Source organism: Stegodyphus dumicola, chromosome 8 (genome assembly GCF_044657685.1).
Source record: "Stegodyphus dumicola isolate Sdum_Otavi_A_Nest chromosome 8, ASM4465768v1".
NCBI classification, from domain to species: Eukaryota; Metazoa; Arthropoda; class Arachnida; order Araneae; family Eresidae; genus Stegodyphus; species Stegodyphus dumicola.
Genome location: NC_140775.1, coordinates 4,965,031 through 4,982,146, shown reverse-complemented (window position 1 = coordinate 4,982,146; position 17,116 = coordinate 4,965,031). Strand labels below are relative to the sequence as shown.

At 34.1% G+C, this 17,116-nt stretch overlaps 1 protein-coding gene across 1 annotated transcript in view; it reads left to right on the top strand.

The window, feature by feature from the left end:
* dachs (unconventional myosin-IXb-like dachs) overlaps nucleotides 1-17,116 on the top strand; it is a 215,216-nt gene extending 198,100 nt beyond the window's left edge. Inside the window, exons 18-23 of the mRNA XM_085821527.1 lie at nucleotides 1,203-1,302; nucleotides 3,008-3,114; nucleotides 5,196-5,290; nucleotides 7,023-7,181; nucleotides 8,902-9,101; nucleotides 11,294-17,116. Of these exons, the coding sequence (XP_085677653.1) occupies nucleotides 1,203-1,302; nucleotides 3,008-3,114; nucleotides 5,196-5,290; nucleotides 7,023-7,181; nucleotides 8,902-9,101; nucleotides 11,294-11,454 (822 nt within the window). The 3' untranslated portion in view covers nucleotides 11,455-17,116. The remainder of the gene's footprint in view (nucleotides 1-1,202; nucleotides 1,303-3,007; nucleotides 3,115-5,195; nucleotides 5,291-7,022; nucleotides 7,182-8,901; nucleotides 9,102-11,293) is intronic.

The window sequence follows — 17,116 nt, the reverse complement described above, 5'->3', positions numbered from 1 at the left end:
TTTTCACGATATGAAAACGAATATACTAACAACAGAAAACCCTTCCACTTTCGAAAACATCAAGAAGCACTTAATAAACCATTGCAATTCTAATATATTTGTGTAAATTTGAAAACTGAGAAGAAAAAATAAAATTCGTGTGACAGGTATGTGTATGTTGCAAACTGAAGTGAACTGAAGCTGTGGTAGAGGGCTGTCAGTTTCTAGAATGTATGGAAATCAGAGTTAGTCTTCAGTTTGGAGCGTAAAGGAAAGTTTAAGATGTTGTGTCTGTCCTTGTAGGTTTCATGTGCTTCAATAAAAAGTTTATTATTTATTTATTTATTTTTTCGGAATGACTCCTGTCTTTCCAAAGCACCCTGCATCTAGTAGATGCGAACCCATGAATTAAATTTCGGCTTTTATCTGTAGTGTAATTATTTCGGTTTTAATCATTCTTCAATGTTTGTCAACTGTGGCATTTTTTTAAATATTATTCCTTTTTATTTCATCGGGTACATTTTGATCTATTTTAAATTTTTAAGGGCATTTTTTCCATTTAGAGTGCATTTTATGCCTATTTTAAGGGTATTTTTAGTGCTTTTTTTAGGTCATCAAAATCTGGGCCCTGGTTATTATAGTTTTAGTTAGTTAAAAGTTTTACCATTGTTCTATCAAATAATAGTTGACTAAATATAAAGTCTTTAGTACTGTATACACTTTAGCAGTAATAGATTTTTGACTCTTTATATGAAGTTTTTAGTACTCTTACTAAACTTATCTATTAAGATCAGAAGCCGTTTTTAGTCAGCTGTTATTTCATTTTTAGTTACATACAAATTTATATATTTCATTCTTCGGTTCAGCATGTACGACTCTTGAATTTATAAAAAAACATTACCTGAAACTTTAAAATTAAATATCTCCGTCAATTTTTGTCATTTGAAAGTCGAACCTTTTGTGTTTTATTTTTAGAATGACTATAAGCTTTTACTAAACATAACTACAGAGCTCTAGGGAAGTTATATTTCGCAATTTTTATAAAATTCATTTTTCTTAACCTTCTTGTTCAGTCATACTTAGAAAAAGGAAATAGCTTTTTTTTTTTTTTTTTTAAACATTTTGTTTCGTGATTCTGTTTCAGGTATTTATCGTCCTGCTAAAACAGTTAAAATAATTGTGTTGGTTTTTATTTTTAACATTGTCTGCGCATTTATTTATAGGCAAATAGCAACGAGCAACCAAGTCATTTCGACCGGGGAGCTGTCGTTCAGCAGATACGGGCTTTACAAGTTCTGGAAACAGTTAATTTGATGGCGGGCGGTAAGTACATTCCTTTTTTTTCATACTTTGTAATATAATACTGCAAAGACAGCGAATTTTAATTAGCGATGAACAAAATCGGATTCAAACAAAATCCCTGATCTGATCGGACCAGATCCTTTCGCTCATTAAATCAGTTGGTTCTTTCCGTTCTTGTGACGAACGCGGAGAAGAATCAAAGTATCTAGTGTTTAATGTCACCAACTCATCACGTGCGCATCCCATTGTGCTGCGAATTAAATCTTCGCTTAAAGTCTCCTCTTTAGAAACTTCGCCCCAGTTGACAGCCATGTGACACAGACGTATCGATTTTGGGAGATTGCGTCCCATTTCGATTATTTCACCTCCATCTGCTGCGAGCATAAAACGGGCGAGCGCACCCAAACATAGAGATTTGTTTTCGCTCCTTAAGAAAGAACCTGCCAGCGGCCGAGAGGCAAAATCCCTGAACGCTGGTAGTTGCGACCAGGGTTCAAGCCCAGGCGAACGGGCTGGCTGCATGGGCGTTTTCGTGGTTTTCCACGTGCGTAACATTTACACGAGCCAGTTTCCCTTAGAAAATTCTCCATGAGCTGAGTGTAAAAAATAATTTCTCGAGTTATCGAGCCCTCAAATTGGAAACACATGATTTTCAGTGTTGTTCCGAGGTAAACTAAGCTACATAGTTAACACTAATTAACCTTATGAAAGTATCATTTTAGTATTTTCCTTTGCTAAACTCTCGTTAACAAAGACTGGCAGCAAGTCATTTACAGGATCATGAACTCGGCCTTTTGAAACCAACGGCTGGATTGGCCATGATAACAGGAGTTACTTAGAACCCTAAAAATGACTCAACAAGTAAGCAGTAGCAAGCTATAATATAAATATTTTCAGTGCCATGTCATACTTTACAAACACTGAAAAATGTAGGTAACGTAAAATCACATTGAAGCAATTATTTTCATGACCTCTATTTTAAGTAAAATATATGTCCAGAAGATCGCAAGTCGAGAGATTTAGAAACAGAGAAAAGGTAAAAATATTGCCCCCGAAAAATAGTTACACTTTGAGAACCAATTTGATGTCGTTGAATCAGAAACATTCACTCACTGAATTGAATCAGTTCTTTTTATGACTCACCATTCAATAACAATAACCTTGAGGAAAAATATAAGGAACGAGGAGTGAATCAAGAGTAGTTAACGAGAATGCAAGCTTTTCACTGCGAAGAGCAGAAAGAATCGAATCAGTGGGATTAACTATATATTTTGATAATATAATTAACTATATATTTTGATAATATGTTTTATATATATTATCAAAATCAATATATATATATATATTATATCGAGAAATTAACTATATATTTTGATATATATGATTAACTATATATTTTGATAATATATTTTGATAAAACAGCGAGAAATACAAGGGCTGATGCCGTTAGACCGTAATATTCCAAATGAAAAAATTATTGCTTTACTTAATCTTAACAGTTCGTAGCTTCATTTCGTTTTAAATAATTATCTCTTTTTACTTCCTTGTGAATTCAAGTAACTGAAATATTTGCAACAAATTCTTAATTGAAATGTATTCGTGGGCCGTATAAAATTGCTTTGGGGGCCGCCAGTTTCAGACCACTGAATTCGATAGTTGTATTTCCTTTAAATAATATATATTTTTAAGTTTACCAATTAAAAAAAAAATGTTGCTTATTTTCTAGGTTTTCCTCATCGAATGCGGTTTAAAGCGTTCAACATACGGTATCGCCTGATCGCTCCATTCAAAAAATTAAAAAGGACAGATGATAAAGCCATCGAAGACTGCAAGGTGAGTTTTTAGTTTATTTCCTGCATGTTGTGTTAAATTTTCATTTACACTAAAAATATCCGTATAATAGAAAATCAATAATAAATAATAAAAAATCATTTACACTAATAATTATAATAAAATAATAATCTTTGACTAATAATATAGTCAAAGATCATGTTTAATGGTCAAACGGTCCCCAAAATAATTTTCACAGAGAATCGTTTAAATATTGCGTATTTTTCTTAACATTTTCTTCTAAATTATAACACATTACTCAATAAGTCCCTGAGCTGACATATAGATGGCGCCACCTCCTAATCTTCCTAAGTCTAACTTAATAGTCCTAATCTTGAAAAATCTTGAAGCAACTTTTGTTTGTTTAAAAACATTGGTTGAAAAAGAATTTCGTATGCTGATTAAACATTGCTTTATAATGGGAAGAAATACTGTTCAAGCAAAGCAATGGCTTGATAAGTGTTATTTGGACTCTGCTCCATTGATAACAAGAGAGTATGCTGACTTTAAAGTTATGTTTAAAGTATGTTAAGAGGTAGTATGCTGACTTCAAACGCGGTCGCACAGACACAAATGACGCTGAATGCTCAGGTCTCCCGAATTCCGCAGTTGTTCCAGAAACCATCACAAAAGTCTATAAAATCGTTATTGCCGATCGTAAATTGAAGTTGTGTGAGACAGCAGAGGAGTTGAAGATACCAGAAGTCAGTGTAATCACTATTTTGCATGAACATTTGTCGATGAGGAAGCTGTGTTCAAAGTGGGTGCCGCATTTCGTCACAGTCAATAACAATCAACGACGTCACAGTCAATAACAATCAATCGTCACAGTCAATAACAATCAATCAGATCAAAAACAACGACGATTCAGAGCGCTGTTTGGAGCTGCTTGAATGAAATGATAAGGTATTTCTCCCACTTTCTTAGCGTGCCTTCGTGGTATAGTGGTCAGCACGCTCGACGCGTATTCGAGCGGTTCATGGTTCGAGTCCCGGCGAGGGCATTGCTCATTTTCTTCTCTCTTGCTTTAAAAAATAACCTAATATCTCTACAAAATAAAAAGGATTTTTTACGTCGATTTGTGACAATGGATGAAACATGGGTGCATTACTACACGCATGATTCAAAAAGATTGTCAACTGATTGGACAGCAGCCGGTGAAAGCCGTCCAGAGCAACCAAAAACTCAACAGTCAGCTGTCAGTTGGCAAGGTCATGGCCTTCGTATTTTAGGATGTGCATAGAATTGCGTTCATTGAATATCTTGACAAAGGCAAACCATTAATATTGAATATAACATAACGTTACTGAGTCGACTGAGTCACAAGTCGATAATAACAGTGGTCAAGTTGAATGAATTGCGCTTCGAATGGCTTTTCCAACCATCGTATAGTCCAGATCTGGCCCCCAGTGACTACTGGCAATTTGCAGACCTCAAAAGAACGCTCCAAGAAAGAGGTTTGGCTCAAATGACGACGTGACTGCCGAGGTTGAAGCCTATTTTGAAAGCAAAAACAAATCGTTCTACGAAAAAGGTATAAAAAATTATAGGAGCGCTAGACTGAATGTATCAATCTTGAAGGAGAGCTGAATAAAGTTGAATTAGCCTAAAAGTTGTTGTTTTATTAGTTAGGTTCGGGACTTATTGAGCGATGTGTTAGCAGTAAGAACATAAAGTTTTTTGTTCTATAATGTTTTACAAATAATTCCCAAGAATTATTCCTCGCAGTTTACTGCACACTTCTTAATTATATCTGGATCAGTTTCTACATATTTACACTTAAAATAATAAGTCTTCTGGGCATTTAATAATAGATATATACATTATTTAATGCCCTTCTGTATTTTTTGGGGGGGGGGATTAATTTTCATATTGTATGTTTTCTGTGCTAAAAGAATCAAGAAGCTAAAGGTAAGATGAAATTTAACATAAGATTCTGAACTTGGAACTGGTATTGTTCTGATGGTATATTATTTAGAGATCACACATTCGAGTAAAATTAGTTCTGATGTGATTCGTATTTCTTATTCCGTGAATGGTTGACAAAAATGTTAAATCAACGTTTGGTCTCTTTTCTTTTATAGTTGATTTTGGAGTGTTTCATGGCTGTCACCGAGAATTGTCGAGTTTCAAATGCATCCACCGCCTGGGCCATGGGCAAAAGGCACATTTTCCTGAGGTCAGTATTTTATTTCCTTCGTAAGCATTAAAGTTACTTCCGAAATAAAGCACTGAATTGTAATTTTTAGCATGTATGCGCGTCCATAATCTTTCCAGTTTTCGCATCAATTTATGTTTACCTGATGTTGATGACTTAGAAATCGTACCTCAGTTACCGATGTTTGGATGTCTTCTGGTGCCCATCGGGTCTTGTTACTTACAGCGCCTCAATGACCGTCGACTTGCCATCATGCTGTCATTCATTGCCATTTAAACTTAAAATAAGGAATTCCTGTTCGCTTTAATTACTATATAAAAGTTCACAGGATAGACTTATTATCACGATAAAATTCCTGCGCTCAAATTTGTTATTGTAAATGTGATTGATTAAATTTGGTTGAAAATATGGACAAAATATGAAATAAATAAAAAAAATTCGAAATTAAAAATTAGGGAGCTTCGAAGTGCACACGTTCCGATGGAGAATTATGCGCAGTAAAAATTTTCGTGGCTCAACGGCCCGCCGTCTGACGTATTTTATGTATACGTAAATAACTTTAATGAGATTATATGCGAAATAGTTGTATTTTTCCTATAAATTAACATGAAAAGTTTGAAAGAGACGATGCTCTGCTGAAAAAATAAGGTTACAGGTGTAATCTATTTAAAATGGCTACCTCGTTAAATTGGCGAGATATCGCCAAGCCAGCGGCGGGTTCGATGACTGACTAGTTTTTGTAGCCATATTTGGCAAGAAATCACCAAAAGCCGTCACATTTGGCGACCATTAGGTGACTGTTTAGTCCGGTCTCTGTATTACTGTAACTGGTATTGTGACTGAATAACTGAAATTGATCCCTATGTGTAACTGTAATCGTATCCGGTCCTCATATGCCCTCCAGTAATTTCGAGAAGTGGAAGGTACTGGAGATTTCTCCGGAAGCCGAGGTAAAACTATATAAAAGAGCATCAGTTTCTCAGTTGTTTAATTCACTACAATTTTTGCCAAAAGATGGCGCCACGTTTACTTCTCTTCTAGAGACTCTACACTAGGTGCAAAAAGTACATCCTTTCTTACTGGATGCAACTCATCATTAATGATACCCTATTTATAATTATATTGGTAAAGGCTCCACTAGGCCGATTGCCTCTTAATTGCGATACGACATAGACATAGACAGTTGTTTAAATCATCGTGAGCTCGAAGTATTGAGAGATCTCCTTACGAGTTTCGCTTAAGATACGCTTTGCATTGTGTTTTAACGTGCCTAGTAGTATGAAGTGTAACGATTGTGTTCTGCTATGCTGAGAAGAGCTTTACGAGTGTTTTTGTGGAAAGACCCAGAACTGTAAAGTGTTTCTGTTTGTAAAATAAATTTTATCAGGCTACAGTGAGTTCTGTGTGCATTCATTCCATTACCCGTACGCACGCAACAATACGTACGGGAATCTTTGTTGTTTAATATCAGAGAAAGGGGTGAGAAACTCAGATTTTTTTTATAAATGAAATGGGATGTTACTCTATCGGGCTGTGTTCGGAATAAAATGAACGAATTCTTCGGCAATGAAATGACGAGGGTTGAATTAAATCATAAATTGATGTGTCTCGCAAATTTATGCCGTCTCTCAAACGTTGAATTGAAATCTAAAGTGTCAGACTACCGGTGGTGTTTTATTCATTTATTTGTTATAAATAAAATAGTATTTTTCATGCACACTGTGATATTCTAATGCTTGATCTCGTTTTGCAGCGAAGGGTCGCGTCAGCAGTTGGAATTGCTGCGAGTGGAGAGGCGACACAACGCTGCCATCCTCATCCAGGCAGTGTGGAGGGGATGGAACTTCAGGAGAAAGCGGTGGCCCACACTGAAACGCAATCTGCACATGCAAGCGAGAGCGCGCATTAACAGGTGGGTGATCAATCCTCATGACTCGCACCTACTTTTTCTCTAATTACAAACTTTACCTGCATCAGCTTGTGAATCGTTACACACATGTGTAACAGGATGACTCGGAGAAAGTTGCTTGCAACGGAGTGGCGATGGTTCTCTGAGTCGTAACTTGGAGAGGCTTTACTGCGCGGTAAGAAAGATGACACTCCAAGATAGACGTAGCCGTAAATTCCACACATAATTTTATTCCTGGGATAATGAAGTCTGAGGATACATATTCTTTCTCGTTTCACATCATCATTATGGAGGTGCTAGGAACCCCACAATTTTGTACAGATTATGTTTTTAGAACAATGGACAACAGCTGTTAGAGGGTAAGCTAGCGAAGTAATGTCCTAGCGTCAACAGAAATAGAAACAAAAGTGCGAGTTAAAGATCCAGTATGGAGGCTCACCAAGAGAAGGTTTGGGTTTCAGTTCTCGAAATTTTAAGATCAGGTTCCGAATGAGCTGTGTCTTCGGCGTTACGTAAGCCATGTGGCAGACTGATCTAAAATTAACACAGCCCAGGAAAGTTATTATTTTTAGAATAGAGAGGCTGATTAAGAATTATTGCTAATTTAAATTATAATTTTGAGATTTATGTATGTTTATTGAGATTTACACAAGGTCGGCGCCAGAGCATGTGCAACAAGTGCAGCCGCACCGGGCGGCAAAAAGCCCAGTGCCGGGCTGCATTAATGTATTTTTTATTTTACATAGCTTCTAAAGGCATTGTGGTGTTTTTTTTTTTTTTTTTTTTTTTTTTTTAAGCAGGAAACGTGAAAAATATGCAATGCTCTCCCCAGAACTCGGAACTCGAACCTGGACCTCTAGAATATGATTAGTGATGTTTTATTTTGTTTCTTCCTTTTGAATATAATGATTCCTAACATGCATAAGGAGAATGGTTTTGGTTTTTAACGGCATTTTTATTTACAATTAAACTTCAGGGGAACTTTGTGAAAGAGAAGTCAAAAGCATTCTTTCAATTTGGAACTAGTTGTTATGCTGGCATGCAGCTATTATAAAATAGCTCTTACCAGCTTTGTAGAGAGTCCGCGAAGGGCATATCGAATATGAGAGCTCCTTAAATGAATTTCGAAGGAAAGATCGTAGAAACAAGGTAGAAAGCGAGGCTATTTCATCCTCCATAAAGCAGAAAACGTCGGCAAACGAGTGGTTCATGTGCCTCCATCTGGTGGTCCGAAAGGAAAAGATAATCTTGGGAGATAAAGGAAAAGATAATCTTGGGAAAAAAACAATGCTGAGATCATCGGCTGGTGAATCAGAAGCATTATAATGGCAAATCAGAAAGGCTGAAGTCACACGAGTTGTGTCAGCAAGTCTTAAATCCATGGTATGAGAAAATAAATTTCTCACTGCAGAAAATGTCAGAATGAAAGCACCATGTAAAAATACACTAGTAATTAATTTGTCTAACCTGATGAAGAGCATAAGGTCTGATGTTCATGACATGATTGGAGCGACTGGAATGATTTTAAACGTTTAACTCAGATTTAAAATGATTGACATCAATTTACATCAATTTACTCTCAATAATTTGGCTTTTTGTCATAATTAATTTCTTTACTTTTAGCCTAAAGCTTACTTTGACAAACTTTAGTTTTATTAATTTTTATAAGTTTATCATTTCCGTAGTACTGAAAATTTTTAATTTCTTTTTTAAAAATTTTTAGGCCTCGCCCCCAACCGATTGCTGGAACTCCTCCCCCCGACCTGGAGAGATGCGACCAGAAGACAATCCAGCAAACGTGTTCTCTTTTCGGGCTGGACCTGGAGAGACCCCCACCCGTCCCCCCTAGTAGGTCTTACACTGTCACGGGTAATACGAAAATGGGCTATCCTCAAGCCAGAGTCATGAAAATGAATTATCCAGGTATGTTTAACCTCCTTTATGTATACAGTCACATTCACAAAGCGGCTGTTCGAAAACACGGCTCACGAGGTCTAGCCTTAGAGCTCCCCTTAAAATCTGAGGCTCCTAACGTGGACCTTGTGTGCCCAAGTGGTGCTAGAAATAAGATGATCTGTATGAAACAATATTGCATAAGATGATCTTTATGTGACAATATTGCATAAGGGAAAACATAGCTCATCCCTTTTTCTTATATTTACTTTACAGTGCTTTAATTTCATTCTAATCTTCTATCTAAGCGGAGAAAACAATGTGGGTTGCTTCCCCCCCTTTTATTAAGAGTTCTCATATTCCTTTAATTCTCAGTTCTTTTGCAGCTTCCTACAGTAGACGCGCCGCCTAATGGGATCGCGGTTAATGTTATCATTCGGATATTGTTATCGAATTGTCGAAGTTCTGCTTGTTTGTATAAGAAACATGAAAAATACATCTCTCATTTTGATCAATTATTCGGTTAATATGTCCAAGGTATAATCGAATAATTTTTTAAACTGACGTCAAATAAGGTCAGCATTAAATCAATAATACGTCAAATAGGATCAGCATTAAATAAGCAGCAAATAGACGTCAAATAAGGTCAGCATTAAATAAGCAGCAAAGTCGCCTAATAAGGTCAGCCTACACTATAAAAATTGCCAAGAATCAGAAAAGTGTTCCCAAGTAAGGAATTACGCCGCTTGTTATTTATTTTATTAACCTTTAAAAATTAGGCAAAGGGATCTTAGTTTGACTTAGGTTTTGAACAGTTCTATCGAATTTGGGGATAATCAGACACGCGTCTCTTTTCTTCAGAAGCAAAAAAAGTAATTCTGAAGATATTTCCTTCCTGCTCGTAAAAAAGGGGGGGGAAGGAAAACGAAGAAAAGAACTAAAACATCTACGACAAACTTAGGTTGCCATTTTTTCCCCCTAATTTTAAAGTTTGTTTTGAATATTCTCTCCTAAATGAAAATGCCCTCCGAGTGTTAAAATTCTGTCCCTAGCATCTGTCAAGTAGTTTCCGGAGCTATTTGACAGATTTACTCATATTGCTAAAGCCATTATGAGTTCATAAACAAGTTTTTATATTTTCCTAATAAAAGTTCTGTGAATGTACATATTTATATGCTTCTCATTGTATTTATACTAAATTACATTGTTGTTTTGAACGATATAGGAAAAATAATTATTTGACCGGATCAAAACCGTTCGCTCACTGAAATGAATCATTTCTTTTTATGACTGACCGCTCACAAACAATAACTTTTATGAAGAACATCGGGAACGAGGATTGAATCAAGAGTAGTTTGCGAGGGTGAAGCCAAAAGCGGAAAAATCAATGGGATCAGAAGATTCGACTCGATCAAACGCTTGCTCCTGGAACTGACTTCTTTCAACTGTAGTTTTGAGGTTCATAAAACCTGCTTTTGATAAAGAGTTACAGAATAAAATATTTTTCAAAGAGTTGAGAAATGATAGAAATGAAACTCATTTTTAATATTCGAGAATAAACATTCTGTTCTTCCCTAAAATGGGAATTAAATTTTTCTGCCTCGCTTCCAACAAGAACTTTCGAAAGGAGAACGCTACAGCTCTGCTATTTTTTTGACAATCAGGTATTCGCTCGCTTTGCTAAAGGAATCAGTCCGTAAATAGCACGTCTTTGTTCCTGGTACGCTTCCAACAAGAGACCTCCGTGGTCTAGGAAACGGAGCTACCACTCGTTTTTTGAAATTAACTGCTCGTTCGCTCAGAAAAGTAAATCAGTTCTTTGAATCAGTTTCGGAGCAACTAGTCCGACTCTCAACAAAATAAAAAATTAATAAAAAAATAAATAAAAAATAAAAGAATTCTGCAATTAAACACATATTCTGTGCTGCCATCTATTGGAAGAAGAAGAATTAATTTAAAGTTCAAAGATTACTTAATTAAGTTAATAACTAAGCTGTTCATCTAAAATAATTCGAATTTTAGTTTTGAAAGAAATCAGGTTCATTTAAAATTGCTGTTTTAAGAACTACTTAGCTGCACTTTTCACGTAAAACGGACGGCAGAACATGAAGAAAAATTTTCCAGTCTTTAGATGTTAGAAGAAATATTCTTATTCAATTATATTAAAATATATTGTCTTTCAACTGAATAATGTTATGTTTCATTGTTCTTTTTCTCCGCAGAGGACAACAGTGGTGAAGTGACATTGCTCAAAGGAGAAACGGTGATCGTTGTGAGGGCATCACCGCGTCGTGGCCACCTGGTGGTGGAACACAAAAACCACACCATCCACGTACCGTACCAGTTCTTAGAGTTGAAACCTTCAGAAGGTGTCAATATATGACATTCCAATCTTGTGTGCCTGGAATAAATTCTATCTTGCCTACATACTCAACTGGCAGCAGGCAATGAGTAGAGTGGTCAGACCCACTTAAGCAGCTATAAGCATCTATGGAGTTCTAATACTTTAGTCGAATAATATTGAGCTAAAATCTGATTTTCGGATCTAGGGAAATGTTTCTTTTATTTAATAGTAAATGTATGAAATATTTCGTGTCAGTGAAAAGAAAGCAAAGTATTTCGGATTTTTCTCTCACCGTAAGATATTTTGATCTCATGAGTCTACATAATAGTCAGTTTCGTTTTTCACGTGTAAAAATCTACCGTATTCCCTCACGTATTTTACCCCTAGCATTTTAGCACCAGGTTATGAAAATATTAAAAAAGTATTCTTGTCATTTTCCCCTTTCTCAGTGCGTTCAGAGAACGATCTGCCTTAAATTTAAAAATAGATTCGCCCACGTAGTGATAATTTACGTTTTACTAGCAAAGACAAACCCTCGCAAGCTGCCTGCGAAAGTTACGCCGAATCTTTCCCTTCTAAATATTGTTCTTTATGCCAGCGTAATACAAGAATTCTTCATAGCAAAGCAAACGCGAATTGACATCCAGTCTACCATTTCGCGGAGTCGGCTGCCCATTCATCTCTTCCTATTGTTTATAGATAATTTGAGGTCTGAGGTGTGGCAGGGACAACAGCAAGAAAGGGCGAGATTACAGGAAGAAGTAGAAATGAAGCTATCTTATTAAGATATCGAAATGTTAATATTACTTTGTCTTGTTTTTGGAATGCGCTTCCCTTTAAAGAAATGATATTGTGCTAGTTATCGGGCAGGTGCATAACCGTAAAGTACCCAAGTGTGATTAAGAAATAAGACAATTGAAACGTCACACAGTATTTTAATAGTTGGAACATGTGGCCCTTATTTACTGCTAATTTCGATAAGAACAAAGGGAGGGAAGTGGATAAAGCAAGGATGAAATGCTAAGAGGTTAAAAAGTGTATTTCATATAAAATCGAATGGTTTTCCTCGTGAATTATACGGGTAATATTATAAAATAACATGTATCACTATTAATACTTGTATTTAATAATTTATATTTTATTTATAAGAAAATGGTATATAGTTTTTGGTATATAGTTTCGCAATCAAAGAGTGCACAAAAAAGCTCTTACTGTTCTCGTTATTCGTGCTATACTTTCAAGTATCAAAAGAAGGATTATTTTACCTCAATAAAGGAATTTAGCTCTTGAATTGTTATAAAATGACAAACATCATTCATCAACAGAACTTGAACCACATAACGAAGTAATATCTGAACATAGATTGAATGTAATAAAAGTTCTTAAGAGCTTACTGACCTCATACGAGGTGGCGCTTTATTATTTATATACGGCAAGAACCAGAAGAGAAGAATAAAAATTATTATTTTGTTCATAAAGAAAATAAGTTAGCTTTTGAACTCAATAATTGTTTTAAAATAACAGACACCATCGTCAACAGAACCTGAACTGATTTTTCTTCATTTAAAAGACAAATTCACATCCTAATTAAGCATCGAATATGTGAAAATAAAATTCTTTACTGCCGTTTAAGCTAGGTGGCGCTTTCTATCTCTGTTTGTATTGTTTATTTTCGGAGAAGTAGAACATTTAAGCTACTTTTAGCTTTGAAAATAACATCTCAGGTATGTTTTAGTAATTATTGAAGCACAATTAATGTTGCATCGTCATGAAAGAATATATGAGAGATTTAGAAAAGTGCGAGTAATTTTTATTATAAATTAGATTATAATTTAAAAAAACAGCAGCTTATTATTTGTTATTGTGAACAGAACTGTCATATGATTTCTGTTTTAGCATTAAAAAAAAATTATTAAGGAGAGGATTGAGGAATCGTAACAAATTAATTGGTGTAAAAAAGCATTAAAAAATACAAAAAGGCGAACCATTTGGAGATAGATGCTATCAGCTGCTTATGTTGGTAATCTTATATTTCATCCATTTTCATGATAACTCAGGGTTTCACAGTCATCTGTGTTTGGATACACATATCTTTTGTAGAACAAAAGGAAATATTTTCTCTCATCATCGGGTACTCATTCAGTGGTTGCAAAGTCCCCCCTTCATTTTTTTTTTTTTTTTTTTTCTTTTTAATCATTAGTACAAATGTCATTATTGAGTAAGATATTATTTGCTCGTGCTATATTTGGTTATTTCATACTGTTTTTATACACAGTTTCGGTACGTTTGTTAAAGCTCATGTAGTATTTTACTTGATACTCTGCATTTAGTTTATTATTTAAAATAGAAATATCCAATTTAACTGTTACTATATCAAAATCGACTTAGGAGCAAATCTTAAAATTATGTGCAAAGTTTTTAAATGAACTCAGGAAAAGAAACTTTTATGTAAAATTGTCAAAATTCTGTTTACGCCTTTTCTCTTATTTATCAAAAATCTTTTAATTATTTTCCATAAGTATGTAACTGTTTATTATTCTTATTGATGCTTTCGTATTAGCACAACCACCTTAGCAGAAATTGCCGAAATCTGGCAACCTGGAGCGTAACGGCAACCGTACGGCAACCAGACTTTGGTTTTAGCAAGTAACGTATTTCGTATGAGTTATGGCATTCTTGTTCCAAGTTTCGACAATTTTTATAGACAAACTGTGATGTATTTTTTATGAAAATCAAATTAGAATATGTTTTAGTAAGATTTGTCTGTACTGAAAGAATTAATGTTAAAATTTCTGGAGGAAAGCAGTATTTTGCTATATAATCGCCAAATAGAACGATTGTTTTATCTTTAACGATTGTTACGAAATTTCTACCAAGAACAGAAGAAACAAGAACCCGTTTGTAAGTAGGTTTACTCATTCATTTTTAGGTGAATTATAATATTCGAAATGGTATATTTGTATGTAATAGGTAATTCATTAAAATTAAGTCGTTAGTCTTTTTTCGTCTTTTAAAAAAGTCGCCAAATTGCGCCAAGGTGGTTGCACTAATACATAAATATCCTTTATTAAAATGCTTATCTTTATTTCCCAAATGTTTTGAAATTTTTGTTCCATTAGATTCATTTTAAATATGACCGAAGGAAAGTAGTCAGAAATTTTGTATTTTTCCATGATGTTCATAATTTACTGAACTTTCAAACGTTGAATTCATGAAAATATTTATGAATTTTAACATCTTATATGCTGTGTACAATTTCCTATGGATTATGTCTTTGTTCGAAGACACTGTTTTGTTTCTGAATGAATGGAATTGCATCGAAATGAATTTGTCCAAAGTTTACTTTATGATGTGTTGAAACTGTTCTATACAATGTTTTCCTGGTGAATCTCACTTGTTTTTCACCCAGCACATATTTTTTCTAAATAAAATATTTGAAATTTTCTAATGTACATTTTTAAGAAACTATGAAGTTATCCTATTTGTTAGTGTATATTTACGGCTGAGTATAAAAGCGTATATTTTACTTCTATTTTATGTACAGCATTATTCTTTTTTTTTTTTTTTTTTTTTTTTTTTTTTTTTTTATTATTCGTATATGTTCTTGTGGGAGAAGAATTTTGTATGTACCTACCTCACAACACTTCAAAAACGTTTTATATCTTTTCCAAACTATCATGCTTATTCTTATAATTTAGAACGTACTATGATCTAAAATTTCAAATTAATGATAGAATATCGTATCTGAGAAGAAGTTAAGCATTTTAGATGTAAAGACTTTACAGATGCTACGAATAAAATATGTATCTGAAATTAAACGTCAAAATACATAAAATAAGATATCAGTATATATTAGATACCATCATGTAATGTTTAAAGATGTGTTTAATATTTAACGGGAATTAATTTTTAAGATGAGAATCTGCATTCCATTATTATGCATAATCAAAAAACTATTTTATTATTTTATTTTTAAATGATTTTAACTTCAAAGAATTTTTAAATTTTTATTAGAAGATAAAAATCTCGATTTTTTAAATATTATATGCATAATAATAATGCACACTTTTGCAAAAACCTAAGTTTATTAAATCTGTTACAAAAGTACTGTTATAAACGCAATGTGCTATAGAACTTTTGTTAAAAAATATCAGTCTTTGGACATATTAATTCTTAGTATATTTCATTGTGCCAACTGGCTTCGGCCTTATTCGTGAAAAGGTATTTACAAAACAATTTTAATAGTATTTCAGTTTATGAGAATACATATACGAAAGAAACTGAATAAATAAATGAAAGCCCAATGGAAAACACTTGAACACATCGCCATATTTTCAATGAATATTAAATTACTCATGTCCGAGATTGCTATACTCTACTGCGAGGGTTGCTCTTTTGCGCTTAGAGTTGCCATGTGTGTGACGTCAGCTGCCTAACCTTAAAATAAAGTTGTTGTTTTTTTTAATTTTTTTTATTCAGACCTGTCCGCTGAATACACATATATATGGAAAGAGGAGAGGTAATTTTTTTTTTTTAAATTGAAATCTACATGCCGCCGGATGCAGGTCGAATTTCGGTACACCTGCAATGAAATGAATATCGTTTTTATTATTATTATTAAAAATCGTTTAAAATGGTCAATGAAACTAATAGAAAGTTCTAATTTGAATAAATAGAAATTCACCTTCGCCCTCAAAGCCCGGACAGTTTATTAGTTGAATTTGGTTTATTTGATTATGACAAGACGGCCAAACAAATCGGTCATTCACCCGTCTCATCATTAAAAACGTGGCCCAGAGTGCATCACAGGGGGCTATCGAATTATCTACGCGAGAGACGAAGGTCAGTGTCATTTGCCGAAGTAATTTAATTGTTTCAATAAACAAAATACAATATGGCAGTTAGGAACAAAGCATTTAATTTAACTGTGGTCAACAGGTAACGTTAACTCAACTATCTTTCTGTAGAAAATTGTTTGGCACGTGGTATCATATAACGAGAAATATCCCTTTAAACTTTAAAAGCAAGCAATACTAAAATATAATCTTTTGTGAGGATATAAAATGACAAACTTGTATTAGTCGTAGAATATTTAGAAGCTTTTCTGTGAAAGCTATTTGACCTGATTGGAACAAGAGTGAAATGCTGTGCCAATCATTAAAATGTGACATGGAGGCAAAATGGCGCCAAACGATTAATTTATTGCAAGACCGCTGATTTGTAAAAATAGGGTATGTAAAAGCTAGACGTTCCCGTTCTATTTTAACCCAAAGGTCTGTTAAACAGAAGTGACGTCAGATTTCATGGTGGCGCTTTGCGACTTGAGTTTTTGTATAGTTGGAAAAGAAAAGAAAATTCTAGGTTTATACATTTCTCGATATTTTTTTTCCACCTCTGTGCCTTTACAAAATTTTCATTTTTTTATACTGTATCGAACTGCGTCAGTTAGATATGTGAAACGTTTTCTGATTATAACGAATCACTTTCAGTGCATGTTTGTGTTGTTCATCAGCATTGTATAGTATTAACTGAGAAAAACAAAATATCTGCTCAATTGTTATTATCAACATCAAATAAATCTTAATGTTGATATGTGTGTTTTTAGTTTATACAACTTCATTTAGAACTAATGTTCTGCAGACAGTTCATGTATTTATTAATAACTGTTGTATTATACATAAAATAAATCATTTTAATTTTT